The 25,096-nt window shown below is 42.1% G+C and overlaps 1 protein-coding gene across 3 annotated transcripts in view; it reads right to left on the bottom strand.

The window, feature by feature from the left end:
* PHF20 (PHD finger protein 20) overlaps nucleotides 1-25,096 on the bottom strand; it is a 146,001-nt gene that overhangs the window by 27,736 nt on the left and 93,169 nt on the right. For all 3 annotated transcript variants that reach the window (XM_027621550.1, XM_027621551.1, XM_027621552.1), the window contains exons 10-11: nucleotides 18,444-18,722; nucleotides 850-948 (exon numbers count right to left, since the gene is read on the bottom strand). In XM_027621550.1, coding sequence (XP_027477351.1) covers nucleotides 850-948; nucleotides 18,444-18,722 — 378 coding nt within the window. The remainder of the gene's footprint in view (nucleotides 1-849; nucleotides 949-18,443; nucleotides 18,723-25,096) is intronic.

Here is a 25,096-nt window from a genome sequence, read left to right as displayed (position 1 = left end):
CTCCCGCCCCAGCTCTTACTCTTTCAAATAAATAAATAAATCTTAAAAAAAAAAAAGAGTTGAGTGTACAAGGGGTGCCTGCCTGGCTCAGTTAGTGGAGCATGCGACTACTGATTTGGGGTCGTAAGAGTCCCACATTGGGTGTAGAGATTACTTAAAAATAAAATCTTGGGTGGCGGGATGGGTTAGCCTGGTGATGGGTATTGAGGAGGGCACGTTCTGCATGGAGCACTGGGTGTTATGAACAAACAATGAATCATGGAACAGTACACCAAAACAAATTATGTAATATATGGTGATTAACATAACAATAAAAAATTTTAAAAAAAAAATAAAATAAAATCTTAAGGGGTGCCTGGGTGGCTCAGTTGTTGTCTGCCTTCGGCTCAGGTCATGATCCCAGGGTCCTGGGATCGAGCCCTGCATCAGGCTCCCTGCTCAGCGGGAAGCCTGCTTCTCCCTCTCCTACTCCCGCTGCTTCTGTTCCCTCTCTCGCTGTGTCTCTGTCAAATAAATAAATAAAATCTTAAAAAAATGAGTTGTGTGTGCAAATACAATCATTCATCTGCATATCCTCTATTATAATACTTTCACATGCACTACCCTATGACAGGGCACACTGGCCAGTGCAGAAAGAAAGGTCTTCCTAAATGCCAATGTGGCCTTGTAATACCCAGGATGAATAGACTCCTCCCCTGCCAAGGTCCATGCCAGGCTGAGCCCACAAGCTCCCTTAAAGGCCTGCTGGCCCCCCCTCTCCTCAGTGCAAGTTCAGAGGCCAGGAGACAAAGCAACCCCTCCCCAACCCATGGTAGGAAACCCAAGTGAAACACCCCAGGGGAAAATTACCAGGTTTGGTTTTCTTTTTCTTTTTCTTTTTTTTCTTTGGCTTCACTCTCACAAACTCTTTGAATTTCTTCTCTTTATTCTTTTCCTTGTCTTTTGCAGCTGGAATTAAAAATAAGTGTAAGTCTTGACTTTCTAACATCTTGTTTCCATCGCTAAGATGTTCATTCTCAAGTAAGTATGTCCAATGTGAAGAACTAAAACAGGCAAAGGAACAGAGTTCTGGATCTGGTTCTGCCTACGAGGTTACCTTCTATCCCCCTCAAGGCTCTGGAACCCCTTCTCCATCATCTAGCCTTTAGATCAACGGTGGGCAAACTCTGGCCCACTGCCTGTTATTTTGTTTTATTGAAACACACCATGCTCATTCGTTACATATTGATGATGGCTGCTTTCATGCTTCAACAGCAGAGTTGAGGAGTGAAGATGGAGACTTTATGGCCCTCAAAGCTGAAAGTATTTGTCTGGCCCTCTACAGATTAAGTTTGCCAACCCTACTTAGATCACAACTCCTCACTGGCTACATACTACAATCACCAGGTAAGATTTTTAAAAAGTGAGTGCCCAGGGGAGCCTGGGTGGCTCAGTCGTTAAGCGTCTGCCTTCAGCTCAGGTCATGATCCCAGGGTTCTGGGATCAAGCCCCGCATCGGGGTCCCTGCTTGGCGGGAAGCCTGCTTCTCCCTCTCCCACTCGCCCTGCTTGTGTTCCCTCTCTGTGTCTCTCTCTGTCAAATAAAATCGTTAAAAAAAAAAAAAAAGTGAGTGCCCAGGTCCCACCCACAGAGATGCTGATTTATGTGGCTTACGGTGTGACCTGCATGTCAAGATGTTCTTTTTTTTAATAATTGAAGCACAATTCACATAACATAAAATTACCCATTTAAAAATGAACAATACGCACCTTCCAAATACCACAACTTCATTCTCTGCTACTCCTCACAGCAAACTCAAGTCATCAACACTCCCTGTCCAAACTTCTCACTTCAGTTTTTCCTAATTCTATTCTAAAAATCTTCCCACCTACCACTCTGAGACTGTTTTCAGTTTTCAAAGTTAACAACAGCCTTACCATTGCAAAAATCCAGTTGTTTTGCTTATCAAATGTGTCCATAGTATTTCATATAACTGATCAAGCCTTACTCTATAGATGTCAAGAAGGGTTTAAGCACACATAATCTAGAGGACCTAACCACTCTACTCCTAGATATTTACTCGAGAAGGGGTACCGTGTCCACACAGAGACATGTAGATGAACGCCCACTGAAGCTGTAACTGTAATCACACAAAGTAAAAAATGCCCAAATGTCCATCAGCAAATGAATGAATCATTTGTGGTGTGTTCACACAATGGAATACTTTTCAGCAATAAAAGCATGAAGTATTAGTAGGCGCAGCAACCTAAGTGAATCTCAAGAGAAGTATGCTAAATGAAAGGAGCCAGATAAAATCTAGTATCTGTATGACTCCATTTGTATAAAATTCTAGATGAAAAGTAGTCTATTTTAGTGCCCAAGGGGCGCCAGGGCGGCTCAGTTGGTTGGGCGACTGGCTTCGGCTCAGGTCATGATCCCAGTGTCCTGGGATCGAGCCCCACATTGGGCTCCTTGCTCAGCGGGGAACCTGCTTCTCCCTCTCCCTCTGCCTGCTATTCCACCTGCTTGTGCTCTGTCAAATAAATAAATAAAATCTTAAAAAAATAAATAAAAATAAAAATTACAAAACAGTGCCTGATGAGAGGAAGGGAGGAGTAGAAAGGAGGAATTAAAAAGAGGCATAGGGAAAGTCTGGGAGGCAAAAGATGGGTTTACTATCTTGACTGGGTTGCTCTTCAAATTGTACACTTTAAATACGGGCAGTTCAGGCGCCTGGGTGGCTCAGTTGGTTAAGCGACTGCCTTCGGCTCAGGTCATGATCCTGGAGTCCCAGGATCGAGTCCCGCATCAGGCTCCCTGCTCAGCAGGGAGTCTGCTTCTCCCTCTGACCCTCTTCCCTCTCATACTCTCTATCTCTCATTCTCTCTCTCTCTCTCAAATAAATAAAATCTTAATAAATAAATAAATAAATAAATAAATAAATAAATAAATAAATACGGGCAGTTCACTGCACAATTAAGCTTCAACAAAGCTGTAAAAAAAAAAAAATCCAGTGGTATGTAGTACATTCACCATGTTGTGCAACCAGCTCTACCTAGCTGCAAAACATTCCCATCACTCGTAAGGAAAATTCTTTACCACTAAGCAGTTTCTCCCCAGCCCCTCAACCCCTGGTGAGCACCATTCCGCATCTGTGGCTACAGATGTATCTACTCCAGACATTTCATATAAATGCAATCACATAATATGTGACCTCCTATGTCTGGCTTCTTTCACTTAGCATGGTTTCCAAGGGCATCAGAAACACTCTCCAAGTGATTCTGATGTGGAATCAAGATGATCACAAAGCAGTTATGGGGTAAGGTAAACAATCAGATTCAAATGATTTTAACTAAGCACTTGTGTGCAAAGAAACCACAAACATCTCATTTAATCCTAACAACAACCTGTGTATATCATTTTCATTTTACAGATGGGGAAAGTAAAGCTCAGTGAGGTGAAGGCCCCCGCCTGACATCAAGCAGATATCTGAAAACAGGTTCATCTGGCTCTTCATCACCATGTCAACACTGCAGCCCAGGCCCCTCTCCCAAATGGGCATCCAGGAACCATCAGAGAGGATAGTGTGCTGCCCTCCTAGCTGGCAAGTCTGGGCTCTACAGACAGAAGTTAATCAACTGGCTAAACACAGGATTTAAGGGTCTCTAAGTTCCCTCCCAGTTACAGTACTCCACAACTGAGAAACAAAGTTCAACGAACAAGAACTCTAGAAAATACCTTAGTCTAATTTACAAAAATACTCAATTTAAGATCAAGAAACCAACGTCCAAAGAAGTTGACCTGGCCAAGGTCATACAGTTGATTAGCAAAACACTGTCAAATGCCTCCTGAATTTTACAAAAGCTATCAACAATACTTACTTTCCTCTGATCCTGAGAACAGTTTTCCTCAGATATAAAAAACACAACTCATGGGGCGCCTGGGTGGCTCAGTCGATTAAGCATCCGACTCTTGATTTTGTGGTCATGGAATCAAGCCCCAAGTTGGGCTCCACTCTCAGCACCTAGTCAGCTTGAGTATTTTCTCTCCCTCCCACTCTGCCCCGCCCCCTGCTCTCGTGCTGGCTCCTTAACACACATTAGAAAGGAAGAAGTAAAACTATCTTTGTTTGCAGAGACAGGACTGTCTATTTAGAAAATCCCAAAGAACTGGCCAAAAACAAACAAAAAACCTGCTGGAACTAAGAGTGATCATAGCAAGGTTGCAAAGAAACGAGGTTAATATACAAAAGTCCACTAGTTTCCTATATATTAGCAATGAACAATTGGAATTTGAAATCAATAAATAGCAAGGAGGCCTGCATGTCTCCACTGGAACTGAAATTAGAATTTGGTTGAGGGAGAGATGATATGGCTAGAAGCAGATCATGTAGGGCCCTGTAAGGAAGTTGGTCTTTACTACAAGTGACTTAGGAGGCCACTGGGAGCATCTGAGTAAAGGAGTAATAGAAGTTGATATATTGTCCCACATCAGGCTCCTTGCTCAGCAGGGAGCCCCGCTTCTCCCTCTGCTTGCCACTTCCTCTACTTGTGCTCTCTCTCGCTCACTCGCTCTTGCTGACAAATAAATAAAATCTTTTTTTAAATCTCTGTAAAAAAAAAGTAGTTGATATATCGTCACACACAAACATATAGAAACTGCTGCCCAATCCAGTTTTTTATTTGTAAACTCAGGTTTTAATGACCTCCAAATTAAAGTAACTATATCCATGAGTTTACCGAAAGGCTAACGGCATTAACCCAATCAGTAGAAGTGGCTGAAGAAGAGAGATCACCTTGGTGGATTCTTGAGAGGGTCAAGATGTAGGGTATAAACTGCCAAGTACCAGGACATACCCAGTTATCATCTAAGTATGGGAGGTTTTTTTGGTCTGTTTTCATTTTACATTTTATTTTATTTTTTAAGATTTTATTTATTTATTTGACAGAGAGAGACACAGCAAGAGAGGGAACACAAGCAGTGGGAGTGGGAGAGGGAGAAGCAGACTTCCCGCGGAGCAGGGAGCCTGATGCGGGGCTCGATCCCAGGACCCTGGGATCATGACCTGAACCAAAGGCAGACACTTAACGAATGAGCCACCCAGGCACCCCTCATTTTACATTTTATAAAACAGCATTACACCCTTTAGGGAACCCAAAAGGCAGTAAAAGAAGAATGGGGCTGTTCCATACAAGGGATTCCTGAAGTCCCCACATTATTCAAAGTCACATAATTCATGACGAACATTTCCATAAAATGAAGACATAATGAACACTCTCATTGGCCTACCAGCTCTGAAATCACATGGCTAATGAATTTTCTCAGTTTCTTAGGATTTGCATTAATTCAAATTTTGCACATAAGACTTTCTATATCATACAACTTCAAACTGATAATTTTGCATAAAATGCAGCTATACCTTAGTATTATTACCACTCAACAGAGGAGGAAGTGAAATCCAGAGAAGCTGCAAGATCATGTAGATTGCTAAACGGAAAAGGAGAACTCAGACCTCTGAGGATTTGGGCCCTGTGCATGGTCCCTGAAATAGGAAACAGGGCATGGATCTGCTTTGTAGTTCAACACCACCACCACCTGGTTTCCTGGCTCTGCAGGTTTCTTTTCTCATCTTGCACCTGCTGGGTGTAGGAGATATCTATCTCCCAGAATCTCTTCTACCCCTCCTTCACTGAGCAGAGTGTAAGGGCTTTGAACAGGATTGACTCCACGCTCAGTTAAATCAGTAAGAGTAATCCCATAGCCCTGGTCACAATCTTAGGCTTAGATAATCTGAGGCTGGCCAACTGGTTCCTAAGGCAGGGATGACAATGGACTGATCTGACCCACATGTGGGATTCTGGTCCAACATTTATAAAAAGGATATGTTTTTACTCTCTTGTTAGATTTGACTGAAGCAGTATGGAGTCTTAAATGATACTGGCTACCACCCTATGACCACAAGGTATCCAGCCTGAAAACAGCACTGAGGGGCGAGATGGTAAGACAGTCCTGGAGCCATACCTCCCCTGGACTGCCCCATTATGTGAACCAACACACCCTCTTGATTGTAGAGTCAATTCAAATACGATTTCCTGTTACTTGTACCTAAAAGCTTCTCAAGTCTTGCAGCTGGTCTGAAATATGGTCACCTTAAGCTTTAAAGAGTTCCCTCCAAAGCCTTCAATTAGAGGAGTAAACAATGAAGATAAAAGAAGAGCTATTCTAGGAAGTTGTTCTATAGAGGTCTATGAATGCAGAGGGAAGAGAGAAAATCTCCAGAGTCTCACCCTGGCTTCCGGCTGAAAACTGTGTAGTCACATGTGGCCTGAGGTGGCAGAGCTCAGAAGGACAAATGTCCAGCAGTGACTAAGCTAATGCAGGTGATTCCCTGAGGTACAGGGGCAGACGAGGTGACAACATGCAGAACTCATTCGGACTACCCATGTACACAGGAAGTCCCCTTCGGGGAAGCACTCCTACTCCCCACTCCAGGACCCAGGGGCAGGGCATCCTTCCCTGGAATCCTAAAAAAAAAAAAGAAAGAAACAGAGCCTACAGTGAGGGTGTAGGCTCTACAACTAGATTCAGATTGTGGCTCCACCACCTGCTAGATGTATAGATATTGGTTCAAGTTAACCCAACTCATCTGCATCTCAGTTTCTAATTTATCACTGGGCACAACAGTACCCACCTCATAGGGTTTGTTTTAGGAATTAAACAAGATAATACAAGGAAAGAACTTGGAACAGTGCCTAGCACATGCCAAATTCTCAAATGTTAGCTTTTGCTATCTTGCTTGCAATACCCTCTCCATGGACAGTGAGACTGGTCTCCTGTCAGTTCTCTTTGGACAGCCTGACCAATTGTTCCATGACCCACACAATATGAGCCTGACTGCAGAGCTTCTTCCAGATTGCCTAAGCTTGGCTGCACAAAGAGCAATTTCCTGCCAAAGCGATGGATCACAGAGCAGCTTGTCACCTGAAGAGGGTGAGACTTTTCTAGGATGGCCACTTGTCTCCTCAGGCTGTAGGTGCCCATTAGAAGTACCAGAGCCCTGGGGCGCCTGGGTGGCTCAGTCAGTACGCAACTGCCTTCAGCTCAGGTCATGGTCCCGGGGTCCTGGGATCGAGCCCCGCATCGGGCTCCCTGCTCTGTGGGGAGCCTGCTTCTCCCTCTCCCACTCCCCCTGCTTGTGTTCCCTCTCTCGCCGTCTCTCTCTCTGCCAAATAAATAAATAAAATCTTTTAAAAAAAAAGAAGTACCAGAGCCCTTCTTTCTCCCTCTGTACAGCCTGCTCCCTATTTCTCCACCAGACCATCACCAACTTATGAGAGAAGAAGGACATTAGACGGCTGCTTCTGGGAGGGAAAGGCACAGAATAACATCACCATCATGTATGGGAGAATGGCCTATACACCACAGAGCACAGCCACATGGCTGGGACAAGCAGCAACCAGAGCATGCTCTGATCTGCATGAAGGGACAGCAAGCAGCTCAAGGGCAGAGTAGAAGTGGGCATGTTCTTGGAGGGATTCTCACGGCCTACCAGAGGAGGTGATGCTTGTGGCTTAACACTACCATTCCACCATGCCTACCTTCCCAGCCTCTTCTCCCAGCAGCTCCCCAAACCCTCCATGGATCCCACCTGAACACCAGCCGACAGGGCCCTCCAACAAACCCCTCTCTCAAGCCCTGCCTTTTTTTTTTTGCCTTAATTCACATGGCAGAGACTGTTATGCATTCTCCAATACCCATTTCTCCACTTAAAAGAGAATATTTTCCAGCTTCTCCTGAGCAAGGTGGGGCCAGGGACATACGTTCTGGCCTAAGGGCTATGAACAGAAGTGATCCGTGGCACTTCTGGGTGATACCCTTAAAAGAAAGAGCTGAAAGGCAAGGTGGTAAGCAATCCTGGACCACGCAGAGGAAAGCAACACCTAAGCATAATGCAACAATGAGCTGGCCTTGGACAACTTCATGGATCCACAACAGAGCCACTGTGGGGAGCTTGCAGTTTGACCTGAGAGGGAAATAAACCTCTGCCTTGTTGAAGTAGGGCACTTGGGTTCTCTCTTTTAGGCACCGTCATCTAAGTAAGCTCATACTGCCCTCTTTCCTTTAAGGGGAGAGAGAGCATGTCCCTGTAAGAAGACCAATCTAGTGCCACAAGGTGTAGACGGCAACAAAGAAGGGTCGAGTCCACTCCAGTGCCCCAAGACTCATTTGGGCCTAAAGTCGAGGGTTACCCAGAGTGAGAATATGAACCAAATGGATGTGATAATAGGTAATAAGCACAGGGGAGACTCCCTTTGATTCTAGAGTATTCTTTCTGGAACTAACTGCTACTGAGGACTGAACTCACCTATGCAGAAACAAACCCCGAACTTGCCACTGGAAGAGAATTTATAAAACGGATTCTGGTATTCCAAGAAACCTCATTTGGAAAAGCAAATCTAAACTTACATCCCAAATTCACTCATGTGACAAAAGACCTGGCTGAGGGAAGGGAAAACATCTGAAGGCCAGAGTCAGCAGGGGTACCTTAAGGACAAAGGATCATAGCCATTTATTCTCCTCGATGCCTCAGAACCTCCGCTCTGCTTGGTCCCAGCATGGTTATGACGTTCCTATTCCCTGCCCTTGGTTCAACCCCTCTACCCTTATATTTTAAGGCTTAACTAAAATGGCACCTGTCCTCTCAACATTCAGCCCCTGCTCTATAGGCAAAATCTGAATCTTTGTTTCCACAGCACATTATATGTTAATACAGAACTTAGCCCTTTTTACTGTATCTGATTATGGGCTTTTCTCCTCACATGAAACGGCCTTGTCTCATTCATACCTGATCCTACATCATGACTTTAGAAATGAGGATAACAGATTCGTGAAGAGTTCAGATCACAACAGTAGCAGGACTGCTACTAAGACTCAGTCTGTGGACTCTCAGACCAGAACTGCTTCTCCTGCTCAACCTAACCAGCAGGGAAATTGAAAGAATCAAAAAATAATCTGCAGAACGTTTTCTGAGCCTCATGGAACAGAAGCACCAGGAATCTCCATCTGAGAACTCCATTAGATCTCAAGGTCCCATATGCCATAATCAGAGCACTCAGCATAAAGGGAGTACTTTTTTACAATAATTATCCATAGGGTGCCTGGGTGGCTCAGTTGGTTGAGCGACTGCCTTCAGTTCAGGTCATGATCCTGGAGTCCCTGGATCGAGTCCCGCATCAGGCTCCCTGCTCAGCGGGGAGTCTGTTTCTCCCTCTGACCCTAACCCATCTCATGTGCTCTCTCTCATGCTCTCTCAAATAAATAAATAAAATCTTTTTTTTAATCTTTTTTTTTTAAAGATTTTATTTATTTATTCATGAGAGACAGAGACAGAGACAGAGAGAGAGGCAGAGGGAGAAGCAGGCTCCCAAGGAGCAGGGAGCCTGATGCGGGACCCGATCCCAGGAGTCTGGGATCATGACCTGAGCCGAAGGCAGATGCTTAACCATCTGAGCCACCCAGGCACCCTCAAATAAATAAATAAAATCTTAAAAAAAAAATTATCTGTAAGTACCACGAGTCCTGTAATAATCTGTTTTACACTTAAGCATAATGTCAAGTTCACAATGCCTGTGAACTAGGACACAGGTTGCCTGGTGTCAGAGCCTCACCTTGGAACATCTCCCCACCTGAACCCACCCTCCATCTGAAATTCCACCCCTAAGGATAAAGGCTTTCTTAGAAGCCTGAGCAAGACCTAGATACGTTGAGAAGAGGTGAGCTATTAAGTTGGTTTTATTCTTTCAAATCTTGAGAAATTTAGTTATCAGATTAGTCAAGTACTCAGCAAAACCATGAGGAAAACAGAGGGAGGCTTTGATGGGAGAAAGTGAGGGGAGATGCCTGGAGCAGGGTGTTCTGGAGGCTTGGGTCTGTGGAATCTTCTAAACACTCTGCTGTGTTTGCTCTCATTGACAGTCAGCCTCATAATGAAGGCTGAACGTGTCTACTGACCCCAGTTCGGTGATGACGATGACTGAGGCTCCTGCTGGTTAGTGGCACAGGCAGGACTAGTGGCCAGGGTTTTCATGAACCATAGAAGGCAGCAAGGTAAATGGTCTAGTTTCCTTCAGACTGGTAACTGCTGGCCATCTGCACAATCAGGCAAGGGGGAGTTGTGAAATCATCCATGAGGTCTGTGTCCACTTGACATGAGGGCAGGGGTGTGATCCTTCCTGGCTGCACAAAACTGCTCTCCACTGAGGAGTGTACAGGAAAGGAATGACCAGGCTCTACCCCAGACAGTCAATGAGTGGCCTGTGTCACCAAATGGACCAGTTTTACAAAGGATCAGCAGAGGAGTAACAAGTTAAAGCAGAAGAATTTAAAAATCCCTTTTGTTCACCCTAAAGCATTTTGTATTGTCCACCCCTGCCAGCCAGGTGAGTATATTCACAGCAGGTCTTGTTATTAAAAAGGAAACAGGCAGGTAAAAATTCACCAAGAGACTTCCAAATCACAGGGAAAGGGATCCGTCTGCATTGAGAGAGAGAATAAAATCTCAGGTAGGTATGTTGGTATGAGACCCAAGAGTAGTACACAAAAGTGAAAATCAACCACTCAGGTTTCTTAATTATACCAAAATGGCAACAACCTGTGTTACTGATTTTGTAACTTGTTAGTAGTCGGCTGAGTTTAGAACTCAGATCTCTAACTGCCTGCGTTAATGATTTCACTGAGACAAAGAGCTACTATTCATTAAGAGTTTACTATAAGCCCAATATTGTGCTAAGCATTTTACATTATATTGCATTTAATGTAACAAAGCTCTGAGGTAGGTAAAACTATTATTTTCATTTCACAGAGGGGAAAATTAAAGTTCAGCAAGTTCTTTACCCAAAGTCACATAGCAAGCAAGTGGTAAAGGCTGGATTCAAATTCAGGTGGGCTGACTCCGAGCCTGCACATATCACTAACACAAATCAAGACCCTAAAGCATATTTATTCAGGAATCCCTAAACCAAACAAGCAATCCGCACATGGTCAGACATCCACCCTGTACTCAGGTGCACTATACTGGGCAAGGTCCCTCCTCGGACAATTACCATGATCAGGGACAGGCAGAATTATGCCCTAGCAGAGGGCAAACACCATGGTGGTCAGGCAAGCATAACTTTCTTCAGTCCCCTTATAGCCTCCTGTCAAGCCTCAGCCTTTGGAATAACATGGTTCGAGAGGCTCTGTGTCATCTGGGATAGGCTGCACCCACGTCCACTTGCTCCCTAGTACTGCCTGCCCACATGTCACTCCAGCACTATCCAGTGACTACTATATCTACTGGGTCTTGACACCTCAATTTGATCTCCATTTATCAACACAAGTACCAATCCCTAAGCACTACCTGTGTCCACAGATCTGAGCAGAGCCCAGGGATACTGAAGCAACAACATTAATTCCTCCCCAATAGCAGTTACAATCCAGCTGAAGAGCTCACACCAATGCACCAACTTTAGTCATACATGGCTGGATGAGACAAATAAAATCATGGTTAAGTGGAAGAAGGAAATGCACACCCCGCCTAAGGGACCCTAAAACAGGCTCATTAAATAGATTAGCTCACAGACTCATCATAAGAACTCAAGTTTATGCAGAAAGGCACAGAGAAGTCAAGAAACCTACAAAAAGTCCAACAGTGACTACAAGAATCGGATAGGATTCACAACACACATGTCCAGCACTAACATTATGCTCTGCAAAAGCCATCATTCCATCCTTAAATATTTTTTAGCAGGTGAGTGATATGATCAGGTTAGTATTTTCAAAGATCCCTGACAGCAAAATGACATATAAACCATAGTGGGTAAAGAATGGAGAGAAGAAAACTGGTTGAGAAAATATTACAACAATCAAGGCAAGAGAGGAAAACCTGGAATAGTGCTGTGGGACAGAAAGAAGGGATTCATTTGGGGATAAAACAGAGGTAAATAAACAAAAATTAAAAGCTCCTCAATTATTTCAATTGAAAATCTGAATTTTTTTCTCAGCATCTTCTTGTAGTTTATTTTCTTACATTCTTACGGCATTTTTAGTATTTTCAAAATAGTTGTTTTAGGGGTGCCTGGGTAGCTCAGCTGGTTAAGCGTATGTCTTCAGCTCAGGTCATGATCCCAGTGTCCTGGGTTCGAGCCCTGCATCAGGCTCCCTGCTCAGAGGGGAATCTGCTTCTCCCTTTCCCTCTGCTTGCTCTCTCTCTCTCTCTCTCTTTCCTCTCAAATAAAATCTTAAAAAAAAAAAAAACTTGTTTTAAGTAGGTTCTTTATTGAGGTCTAAAACATATACAGAAAAGTACACACATAATAAATGTATGATTGATACATTTCACAATGAACCCATCTGTAAAACCACCATACGTATCAGAAAACAGAATATTTCCAGGAGCCCAGAAATCTCCCTCCTGACCCCACCAAGTCATTCATCCATCTCCCTTGAAGGGTAACCACTGTCCTACCCTCAAATACCACAGATTTATTTTTATCTGGTTTTGAATTTTATATAAAACCATATCAGGGCGCCTGGGTGGCTCAGTCGGTTAAGCGTCTGCCTTCGGGACAGGTCATGATTCTGGAGTCCTGGGATCGAGTCCTGCATCGGGCTCCTTGCTCAGTGGGGAGCCTGCTTCCCCTCTCCGTCTGCCTACCCCTCTCTCTGCTTGTATTCTCTCTCTGTCAAATAAATAAAATCTTTAACAAAATATATCACATAGGTTATGAGCTTACACTAGCTTCTTTGGCTCAACACTGTATTTGTGAGATGCACCCATGTTGGTGGATATGGCTGTGGTCCGCTCACTCACTGCTATGTAGTATTCCACTGGATCAAGAAACCACAATTTATTTACTCTATTTACACATTTACAGGCATACCTCCAAGATATTGCAGGTTTGGTACCAGATTACCACAATAAAACAAAGGTCACAATAAAGTGAATCGAATTAATTCTTTGGGTTCCCAGCACATACAAAAGGTATATTTACACTATACTGTAGTCTATAAAGTATGCAATAGCATTATGTATTTAAAAAATGAAATGCAGGGCGCCTGGGTGGCTCAGTCGTTAAGTGTCTGCCTTCGGCTCAGGTCATGATCCCAGGGTCCTGGGATCGAGCCCCACATCGGGCTCCCTGCTCCGCAGGAAGCCTGCTTCTCCCTCTCCCTCTGCCTCTCCCCCTGCTTGTGTTCCCTCTCTCGCTGTGTCGCTCTCTATCAAATAAATAAAATCTTAAAAAAAAAATAAAAATAAAAAAATAAAATAAAAAATGAAATGTACACACCTAAATAAAAAAACATTGCAAAAAAATGCTAACCATCATCTGAGTTTTCAGCAAGTCATAATTACTAACTGCAGATCACTGTAACATACAATAACACCGAAAAACTTTGAATAGACACGTAGATCAATGGAAGAGAATAGAAAATCCAGAAAGAATCCCATTAACTATATGGTTATATACTCTTCAACAAAGAAGGAAAGAATATTCAATGGGAAAAAGTCTCTTCAACAAATGATGCTGAGAAGACTGGACAGCTACATTAAAAAGAATGAAACTGGACCACTTTCTTACACCATACACAAAAAAAAACTCAAAATGGATTAAAAACCTAAATGTGAGACATGCAAACCATAAAAATCCTAAAAGAGAGCACAGGCAGTAATGTCTCTGATACTGGCCATAGCAACATTTTTCTAGATATGTCTCTGGAGGAAAGGGAAATATAAGAAAAATAAACTATTGGGACTACATCAAAATAATAAGCTTCTGCATAGCAAAGGAACCAACAAAACTAAAAGACAACCTACTAAATGAGAGAAGATCTGCAAATGACATTTCTGAAAAAGGGTTAGTATCCAAAATATAATATAAAGAACTTCTAAAACTCAGGGCCCCTGGATGGCTCAGTTGGTTAAATGTCTGCCTTGGATTTAGGTCAGGATCCCAGGGACCTGGAATCGAGCCCCAAGTTGGGCTTCCTGCTCAGCGGGGAGCCTGCTTCTCCCTCTCCCTCTTCCTGCTGCTCCCCCTGCTTATGTGCACACACTCTCTGTCAAACATATAAATAAAATCTAAAAAAAAAAAAAAATCTGAGGGCACCTGGGTGGCTCAGTTAGGTGTCTGCCTTCAGCTCGGGTCATGATCCCAGGGTCCTGGGATCAAGCCCCACATCGAGTTCCTTGCTCAGCGGGGAGCCTGTTTCTCTCTCTGCCTCTGCCCCTCCCCCCTGCTTGTGCTCTTACACGCGTGCTTTCTCTCTCACTCAAATAAATAAAATCTTAAAAAAAAATCTGAAGGAAATACAGAAAAAAGTTAACATATGTTAGTCTGGGCAGAGGATGGATATATGCACATTTGCTATATAATCCCGTGTACTTTTCTATATGTTTAAAATATTCCAGAATTTTAAGAATACTAAAAAACCCACTGATATATTTTTATTTATCAGATACTCGATAATTTAAAATTTGATAATATCAATAAGAATGTAAAAACCTGATAGACATAACTAGTTGGTAGGAGATTACAAACTGGGACAAGGTTTCCAAAAGGTGATTTGGCATCATTCCTCAGAAGTTTAAATATGCATATACCTTTTGCCAAAGCAAATCACCTCCAGGAATTTATCCCATTGGGTTTACTTGTACACAATGGCAAATTAACCTTTGGGAGGTTTACTTTACTTTAGCACTTGATAGTGTGAAAAAAATTAGCAAAATATAAACTTTTTATAGGAAAAATGTTTAAAATACAGTACACCCATACAATGAAATAATGACAACTGTCAAAATGAGGCAGAGCTAGGGGCACCTGGGTGGCTCAGTCGGTTGAGGGTCTGACTCATGATTTCAGTTCAAGTCATGATCTCATGGGTCGTGAGGTTGAGCCCTACATCAGGTTCCATGCTCAGTCAGGCTACATGCTCAGCAAACAGTCTGCTTGAGATTCTCCTCTCCCTCTCTCTCTGCTACTTCCCCATTTGTGCTCTCGCTCTCTCAAATAAATAAATCTTAAAAAAAAAATGAGGTAGAGCCATATATCTACATTGATAGGGAATGATGGCCAAGATATCTTTAATGAAAAAAGCAAGTTGCATATGATACTGTGTAAAAGATATTTTCTATTTAGACATGTATGTGTTTGGACATGCACAGAAAATGTCTGAAAAAAGTCTGCTAAACAGAAATAGTCACATCCGCAACAGGGTGGAAATGCCAAGGAGAGGGAGACCTTTTCTCTCAGTAATCTGTGGTACCGATTTCACAGCAATCATATGTCACTTTTATACTTGAGGGTGGAGAGTACAAAAATTACAGATTCTAAACTTAGAGCCACTGAAATGGAATGTCTAGAAAGCAGGGCCCAAAAAATCTGTATTTTAACAAGTCATCTAGGGGTGCCTGGGTGGCTCAGCTGGTTAAGCATCTGCCTTTGGCAGGGTCCTGGAATCAAGCCCTACATAGGGCTCCATGCTCAACAAGGAGGTCTGCTTCTCCCCCTCCCTCTACCCCTCCCCCGGTTCATGCTCAATCTCTCTCTCAAAATCTTAAAAAAAAAAAAAAAAGTCACCTAGTGTGATTCCCAAGCAGCTGGATTAGCTACTCCTCCAGCTGTGACCTAGGGGAAAATCTCAGTGACAGGTCCCTCAAGTTCTAGGAAATAAGCTTGCCCCCAGAATTAAATATGTATTCAATGGCAGAAAGATATAAACTCACCTAAAAGACACAGAATGGCCACCAAAGCCAGCAGGACTGGCCAGTAATAGACATTAACATCCTTAAGGATGTTAACTGATTCCTAAGAAATCAATGTTTGGCCCTAAATGGAACAAGCATTGCCCAGGCAAGAGAATGGTCCGGTCTGAGAACTGAGCCAGTCTTTCTTTCTCTGTGCCAGGAATATCCACAACCAAGATCTCAAGCAGAACAGGACTTAGGTCTCTTTTGTAATGCCCAGAAAAGAGCCTGGCACATAATAGGCATTCAGTAAATAGGTGCTGAATTAACAAATCAATCTATTTTAGTCTGAGGCATTTCTAACTCCAGTGTTCTAATCCAATGTTCAATAAGCAACCTTCTCTTCCCACACAGGTCTGAACTGGATATATATAGGAAAGGAGTTTTGATAGCTGTGAGCTTTGTTTCAAATAAATAACTGGCACTTGGCCTTGACCATCATCTACTGCTGTTTGGTTCATACCAGCCTGCTCTGAGACAGCCATCCACTGGTGGGTACCTGAGCAGGACTCTGGTGAAGTAACTAAGGTGGTGAGTGCTGCTGTGCCCTGCAGCCCTCATGGGGGTCTCCCTCCTGGGTGACTACTGGCCAGCTGGCCATCCTCAGGCAGCTCCTGTTAGCTCAATGCTTAGGTTCACCAAGTGCACCCTAGATTGCCTAAGCTGAGGGTATTAGAGCTGCAGGGTGCAATACAAAGGCTACTAGCCATATGCAGCTACTGAGCACCTGAAATGTGGCTAGTCTGAATTGAAATTTCAGTAAGCATAAAATACACCCTAGATTTTAAAGGCTTAGTATAAGAAAAAGAATATAAAATAGCGCACCATAAATTTTTATACTGCTTACATGCTGAAATGACAGTATTTTGGATATACGGAATTAATAAAATATATTAGTAAGAGTAATTTCACCTGTTTCTTTTTACATTTTATTTTTTTAAAGATTTTATTTATTTGACAGAAAGAGAGACAGCGAGAGAGGGAACACAAGCAGGGGGAGTGGGAGAGGGAGAAGCAGGCTTCCCGTGGAGCAGGGAGCCCGATGTGGGGCTTGATCCCAGGACCCTGGAATCATGACCTGAGCCAAAGGCAGACGCTTAACCAACTAAGCCACCCAGGCACCCTAACAGCCACATTTTAAAATGTAAAAAGAGGGGCGCCTGGGTGGCTCAGTCGGTTAAGTGTCTGCCTTCAGCTCAGGTCATGATCCCCGGGACCTGGGATCGAGTCCCACATCAGGCTCTATGCTCAGCGGGGAGTCTTCTTCTCCCTCTCATTCTACCTCTGTGCTCTCCCTCTCTCTCAAATAAATAAATAAATAAATAAATAAATAAATAAATAAAATCTTTAAAAAATAAACAGTATAAAAATAAAAATAAAATGTGGCTATTAGAAAAAGTTACATGTGGCTTGCATTATATATCTAATGAATAATGCATCACATATGACTAAGAAACTCCCACTATATCTTCACAACATGGCTGAGGACTGATCTCTCACAGGGTCAGAGATCACCTTAGTTAACATGGCCTGCCCCACTGTTCTGAAACCTGATTTCACACTTTCTTGGGAACACTGTCACATGTCCTAGGAGTTCCATATACCATTTAATACCTATGTATTTTGGGGCACCTGGGTGGCTCAGTTGGCTAAGCATCCAACTCTTGGTTTTGGCTCAGGTCAAGATCTCTTGGGTTGGGGGACTGAGTCCTACATCGGGCTCCTCACTAAGCAGGGAGTTTGCGTGAAAGATTCTCTTCTTCTGCCCCTCCCCACCTTCTCTTAAATAAGTAAATCGTTAAAAAAAAAAAAACCTATGTATTTTAATGGAGAAGTTATAAGCCAAAAATAGTGATGTTACAATTTCAGGTAAAAAGAAGCTGAAGAGCTTGTAGAATTTACTGAAAACTCATTAAAAAGTCTTCTGTAGATACCTGGCTGGCTCAGTCAGTAGACCATGCAACTCTTGATCTTGGGGTCATGAGTTCGAGCCCCACACTGGGCACAGAGATTACTTTAAAAAAAAAAAAAAAGGCTTCTGAAATTCCCCCAGAAACATGTAATTTTTCACTCTGTAAGTTTTAGAAAAAAATCTCCAAAACAGTTCTTTGTAATAAGACGTGAACATGAGATTTTGTGGTAACCCTTACTACCACCATTATCGTTTCTATGCAAAATAAACAGTGTTGTTAGAAAATATCTTCAGTTACAATTAAGATGAAATTGAACTCAAATTTGGAAACAGCAAAAGAATTCCACACGTTTTAGTTCTTTTGTTCTTTTGCCCTGCTAGCAGGGATGGAGTAGGTTTGGGGGATAGAATGACTGCACCCATGTTGTTCTGAGCTCAAGTTCACTGCCGGCTTCTGAAGGAGGTCCCTTTCCTTGACTGTCCCCAGTCATACTAGGATTACAGGGCCTTCAAAAGCTAAGTGACTTCTCAAGGTAACTTGAACAGCAGGAGGCCAAGGTAAGAATAACAGTTAGGTATTTCTATTTCTTCCAGGAGGGCCACAGCCCCATGATGCAACTCCTAAGAATCACTTGTCATTTACAATCTTTGAGATTCAATTGGACCAGACCAACCTAATGCCTTTTTTTGTGTCAGAAACGCAAGCAGTGTGACCTCAGCAACAGAGTCCTCTACAATATAGATACAACACAGAACCAAAATACTTACTTGGGGAACTGGCAGAGACCCGCTTCCTGGTCAGGCTCTCCTGGTTGGCCTTGTCTGAAACTGATGAGCCCCTCGTTTGGACATGCCTCTTTCCTGGGCTTTCCTCTGGCTCTGGTGACTTCTCCATCCCATGGAAATACTTCATGTGATAGTGTAACAGTTTGGCCTTGCGGAAAAATTTTAAACAATCCACAACCTTGCACCTGAACTTGTGATCTAGGTCGACAGCTGGTGCTTTACATGTCACAAAATCATCTGCTTTCTTAAAAGTATTTGTTACTGAAAAATAAAACAGAAACAAAAACAAAGATCCCTTGTACTTACCCTAGTTATTGTAACATATGCATTAATACATGGCAACAGAAAGTGAAAGAGCAGAATGCATATGTAGCTGGAGACATCAGACAGCCATTACCTCCCCAGATTACTGTTTGGAGAGAATGGATACAACTTCAAGGATAAATAATACAGACTCAACCATGATTCATCTTCTGAAAGAAAAGATCAACATGTTTTTTGTTTGTTTGTTAAGCAGCCATACAAGTTCTCAAGGTTGTACTGTGGGGAAAGAATAGGGGAAAATACTTAAAAAACAAACCAAAAAAATCAGGGACCCAACCCAGCACTTAATACTCATGAGTTGGACCAGATTCAAACTTACTACAATCCTGATACTTGTGTGTGTGGACAGAACTAGGGAATATTCTGGTGGGATCTCTTTATGAAACCAAAGGGATCTCACAATGGTTTCTGCACAAAGAGAATGTAACTGTTACAAAGGTTTTTGAGATTTTGCTATCATGTACTTTGTTTGAACAAAGGGACTCAGAGACAGGAAAAAAAAAAAAAAAAAGACAACCAAATAAATGGATCTTGAAGGCATGAGGAGAATTTGGGAGTCAATGATCAAATTTAAAGAGGCAAAAAATGTTTGAAATGCGGCCCCCCCCAAAAAACAAATAAGCAGAAGGCAATGGTCTATCATGTATCAATGACAAAAAATAGAGCTGTCAACAAGGAATTCATGCGTGTTGGAAAGAGTTTATTGAAGACTCACTTCACAATGCTCTCACCCCAGTGAGAGCAATCACCTTAAACTCAAATTCTCCTACCCTATTTGATTAGGTTACCCAAGAATATCCTGAGTAGACCCTTCTTGAGTGAATCACATTTTTCCTTAATGCAGTGATATAATTTCCATTAGAAGCAGAAAGCATACTGAACCATTGGTAAATATTAGGATTACATTTTCAAATACCATTCCACAATCACAAGAAATAAAAAAATAATTAAAGTCAATCTAAATCATATTCTATATTTCAAAATCAGCACTAGGGTATGATAACAAAGCTGCTACACTTGATGATGTGACGGATGCCATCATACGGGCAATTTAAACAAGTGAAAAATTATACATATACATACACATCCCAAAGCAGAATGCTTTAAAATCATTTTATATAACAAAGAAAGAGCTTCAAATTAATAAGATGCAGTTAAGAGAAGAAAAGTAACATGAAATGAAATGGAATATATAGACAAATGGTTGTGCTAGAAAAACATGCCACACACAGTCTGCATAGATCCCAGGTCTCACACAGGTGTGTATTTCCCAATGGGAGTTTATCTGTATCATATGTCACTGATGGCACCAGCCAGCTAAGTGACATCATCTACTATGGGATACTACTGTCTTTTGTCAATGAGGGAGCAGTTACTAGGAGACAAAAGGCAGAAAATATGAAAATTAAATCCTCAAAGGAGCCTGGTTCAAAAGCTAAGGTTAATCGAATTACCCTTTGGGTAGAAAGTAAATCACTGGGACCAAGATACACCTGTTTTAGAAAACAGTATGGAAATCAGTATTTCCAAGTAGTTACTGGTGTTATCACTTAAATGCTCTATGCTCTTCCTCATGTTTAACAGACTTTTGTTTGGAGGAATCAAGGCAAAGCATAGAACTCTCCCCTGGGCTCCGAGACTCAAAATCTCAAGAGTCACCCTTTGCTTTTGCCTCTCCCAAAATTACTACTATACGTTGATGTATGCAGAGAAAAACGGTCCATAGAATTTGAATTTGCTTTTAAGAACAATAACTCTAGGGTGCCTGGGTGGCTCAGTTGGTTAGGTGACTGCCTTCGGCTCAGGTCATGATCCTGGAGTCCCGGGATCGAGTCCCATGTCGGGCTCCCTGCTCGGCGGGGAGTCTGCTTCTCCCTCTGGCCCTCTTCCCTCTCGTGCTCTCTCTCTCTCTCATTCTCTCTCTCTCAAATAAATAAAATCTTAAAAAAAAAAAAAAAGAACAATAACTCTAAGAAATGTTTTCTTTACTTCTGGGGGGAAAATATAAAATGTCTCCTAAAAATCCTCGCCTCCTGGTATTCACATCCATGTGTAATCCCTTCCCCTTGAGTGTAGGCAGGACCTATAACTTGCCTCTACTGGAATGAGCAAAGGTGATAGTATGCCACCTTTCTTGAAAAAACCTTTTGTGATTATATTATGTAATATTTAACATCTACCTTACTAGCAGGTATTCTCCTTTGAAGACTTGATGAAACATGCTGCTGTGTTGTGAGCTACTCTATGGAGAAGCCCATGGAACAAGTAACTGAGAGTCTGACAGCATGCAAGAAACTGAATGTTGCCAACAACCATGTGAGCCTGGAAGCAAATCCTTCCCCAGCAGTGTTTTCAGATAAGAACACAGCCCTGGTCAAGTCCTTGACTGCAGTCTTGCAGAGGACCCAGTTAAGCTCCGCCTGGATTCCTCATGCACAGAAACTATGAGAAAATAAATGTGTTGTTTTAAGCCACTATGTTTGTGGTAATATTGCTACATAGCAGTAGATCATATAAAGCAGGATCAGAACCCTCTCGTTTTCTTTATACTTGGGTAATATTTTTATACTTTCCCTTTTATGATAAACATACATTATCTTTATAATAAAAAAAGTTTTTAAACTATGTTTTCTGAAATATGGCTTAGAAATCATATCCTATTTAACCCTTTTTTAAATACCAATTACCAGAACCTCAAACCTCACAGTTAGAGGATTATGATGGTGATATTTAGTCTCATTGACCACACCCTGGCATTCTAAACCCATGTCAATCTAAGTACCACCCTGCTTTCCAAACTCATCTCCCATTAATCCACAATGAGGCCTCAGCAGCTACCTAGCTAACTGCTGGTCCAAACAACTGCTTCATGCTCTCATAGCTCACACCTCCACTCAGGCTTTGCCCTCTCCCTGCCATTCCTCCATGGCTTGGCCAAATGTTCACTTCTATCCAAACTCAGCCTGCTCCACATGCAGGAAGTTGCCCAGATGGCCGTGGCTCTCAGGGACTGCATGCCATCAACTCCTGGCACAAATGACTACCTGATGCACCTCATCTTTAGCACTTCAGATCTACTCCTGGATTCTGTTATTTGCTACTTCTCCAGCCAGAGGATAAGGGCCACGTCTCATTGTCTTACGTATGCACCCTCAGCACCATCCCCTAATACAGCTGGTATTCTTGTCAGCAATGACGCCATGTGATCCCAATAGTTTAACACTTTTTTGACATGTACTTCCAATACTATAATGGGTAAAACATTTTTCAGGTCTGTGAAGAAATAACTTTATCAACTCTGAAACAAAAGAAGGCAATCAAAGAGAAACATGAATGGATTTAAATATTCACAGCAAGTCTAGTCAAACGCATTGAATAAAAAATAATGTCCTTAAGTAGAGGAACAGTTAAATAAACTATGGGAAGTCTGCATTATTTCATTCTAATTAGCTATTTAAAAGAATGAAGTAGCTCTGTACTTACTGATATGGATAATCTCAAGATATACTAAGTGAAAAACAGAAAGTTGCCTGATCCATACCATAGTATATAACCCCATGTATGGTTACAGGTGGGGAAAAAAAAGATAGTACAAAAATACACAGAAAGGGGGATGGCTGGCTGTCTCGGTCAGAGGAGTATGCAACTCTTGATCTTAGGGTTGTGAGTTCGAGCCCCACACTGGGTGCAGAGATTACTTAAATGAGTAAATAAATTTTTTTAGATGCAGAGAAAAGAAACCAGAAAGATAGAAAATCAAGATGTTGATAGTGGGTTATGTCTAGAGAGGAGCTTGGGCTAGAAATGCTGACAGTAAGAGGAACTTCCACATTTCCTATGTATACCCCAAGAGCAACAAGCATACCTAGCACCCAGATCTTGGTTTCTAAATACAGTTTTTCACTTAAAATAAATCAGAACTTCTTGGAGAAATCCAAGGATTTCTAAATCCTTGCTGAAAGGATGGGTTAAGTACAAGATGAGCTTGAACATCTTGTTAAACCAGAAAGTAAAGAAGTGCTCACATTTAAAAAAAAAAAAAAAAAAGCCATGGTGGGGAGGGAGCTGGCTGGTCATTTGGTGGAGCACATAATTTTTGACCTCAGGGTTGTGAGTCTGAGCTCCAAGTTGGGTGTCGGGATTACTTAAAAATAAAATCTTTAGGGCGCCTGGGTGGCTCAGTTGGTTAAGCGACTGCCTTTGGCTCAGGTCATGATCCTGGAGTCCCGGGATCGAGTCCCGCATCAGGCTTCCTGCTCAGCGAGGAACCTGCTTCTCCCTCTGGCTCTCCCCCCTCTCATGTGTGCTCTCTCTCTCTCATTCTCACTCTCTCAAAATAAATAAATAAATCTTTAAAAATAAATAAATAAATAAATAAATAAATAAAATAAAATCTTCAGGGGCACCTTGGTGGTTCAGCGGGTTAAGCATCTGCCTTCAGCTCAGGTCGTGATCCCAGGGTGCTTGGATCAAGCCCTCTGTCAGGCTCCCTGCTCAGTAGGGAGTTTGCTTCTACCTCTCCCTCTGCCCACTCCCAGCTTTTGCGCATGCTGTCTCTCTCTTAAATGAATAAATATCTTTTTAAAAATTAAATAAATAAATCTTTTTTTTAAGTAAATAAAATCTTAAAAATATACATATAAAGAAGGGCTCACAGAATGAAGAAGATACAGGAACCAGTCTGAAAGGCTCCCACTGGCCAAATCTAGGACAATGCGGGTATTTAAATAAATAACCATAGACACACCGGGCGCCCATGTGGCTCAGTCAGTTAAGCGTCCAACTCTTTTTTTTTAAGATTTTATTTATTTATTTGACAGAGAGAGACACAGCAAGAGAGCGAACACAAGCAGGGGGAGTGGGAGAGGGAGAAGCAGGCTTCCCGCCGAGCAGGGAGCCCGATACGGAGCTTGAACCCAAGATCCTGGGATCATGACCTGAGCCGAAGGCAGATGCTTAAAGACCAAGCCACCCTGGTGCCCCAAGCGTCCAACTCTTGATTTTGGCTCAGGTCACGATCTCATGGTCATGACATAGAGACCTACATCTAGCCCCATGCTCAGCAGGGTGTCTACTTGAGATTCTCTCTCTCCCTCTGCCCTTCCCCCTGCTCATGCTCTATCTCTCAAATTATCTTTAAAAAAGAAAAAAATGACAGACACAGATTGTAACCCATAGAACAAAGAATCCATGAATCCATGTGGATACAAAGAAAGAAAGAAAGGGAAACCTCTTCCTTATAATAGAATACAAATTAATAAAATATAAAAGAAATTATTAAAGTTAGAAATCACTATGTGGCAGTCATCAGAGTAAACGCTGTTTCAGACAAAAAATACCAAGAGATGCTAAAATAGTAGGTCAATGTTTCATGGAGAAACAAAATATTTACATAGCCTCAAAGTATCCTCTCACAAGAAATTTATTAATTATAAAGAGAAAAATAATAGCTTGACAGTAAAACAGATACTACCTTCGCCAAGTCATCAAAGTTAACATCACCGATAAATGGGACAGATTATCATGTGCCTCCTGATAGAATGCACTTAAAAAGAACATATTGCCTATATGGTATTTCTACTAAAAGTTAATAACCTAAATCTAATCATGAGGATACATCAGAAAACACCAAATTGAGGGACATCATATCCTTCAGAAATATCAAGGTCATGAAAGACAAAGAAAGACTGAAGAATTATTTCAGATGAAAGGAGACTAAAGAAACAATGAAATCCAATGTGTCATCCTGGATTGGATCCTGACCAGGAAAAAATGTTTTTCCTACTTTTGCTATAATGGACATTATTAGAACAACTGAGGAAGTCTGAATAAGGTCCTGATTTTGATAATCATATCGTAGTAATGTAAGAGAATGTCCTTGTTTTTAGGAAATATGCATTGAAATATTTATGGGTAAAGTTCTGCAACTTATGCCAAACAATTCAAAAATAATACTTTCTAAAAAAGGGAATATGGATGCCCAGGTGGCTCAGTCAGTTAAGCGTCTGCCTTTGGCTCAGGTCATGATCCCAGGCTCCTGGGATCTTGTCCAGTGTCGGGCTCCTTGCTCGGCGGGGAACGTGCATCTCCCTCTGACCCTCCCCCTGCTCGTGCTCACTCTCTCTCTCTCTCTCTCTCTCGCTTTGACAAATTAAATAAATAAAATCTTTAAAAATTAATTAATTTTAAAAAGGGAATAACTGGGGTACCTGGCTGGCTCAGTCAGTACAGCATGCAACTCTGAATCTCACGGTTGTGAGTTCAAGCTCCACATTGGGTGTAGAGATTACTTTGGAAAAAAAATGATGGGG

The sequence above is a fragment of the Zalophus californianus genome, chromosome 8, assembly GCF_009762305.2.
Source record: "Zalophus californianus isolate mZalCal1 chromosome 8, mZalCal1.pri.v2, whole genome shotgun sequence".
NCBI lineage: Eukaryota > Metazoa > Chordata > Mammalia > Carnivora > Otariidae > Zalophus > Zalophus californianus.
Note: the sequence above shows the minus strand (reverse complement) of the source record. Positions and strands in the feature narration are given on the sequence as shown.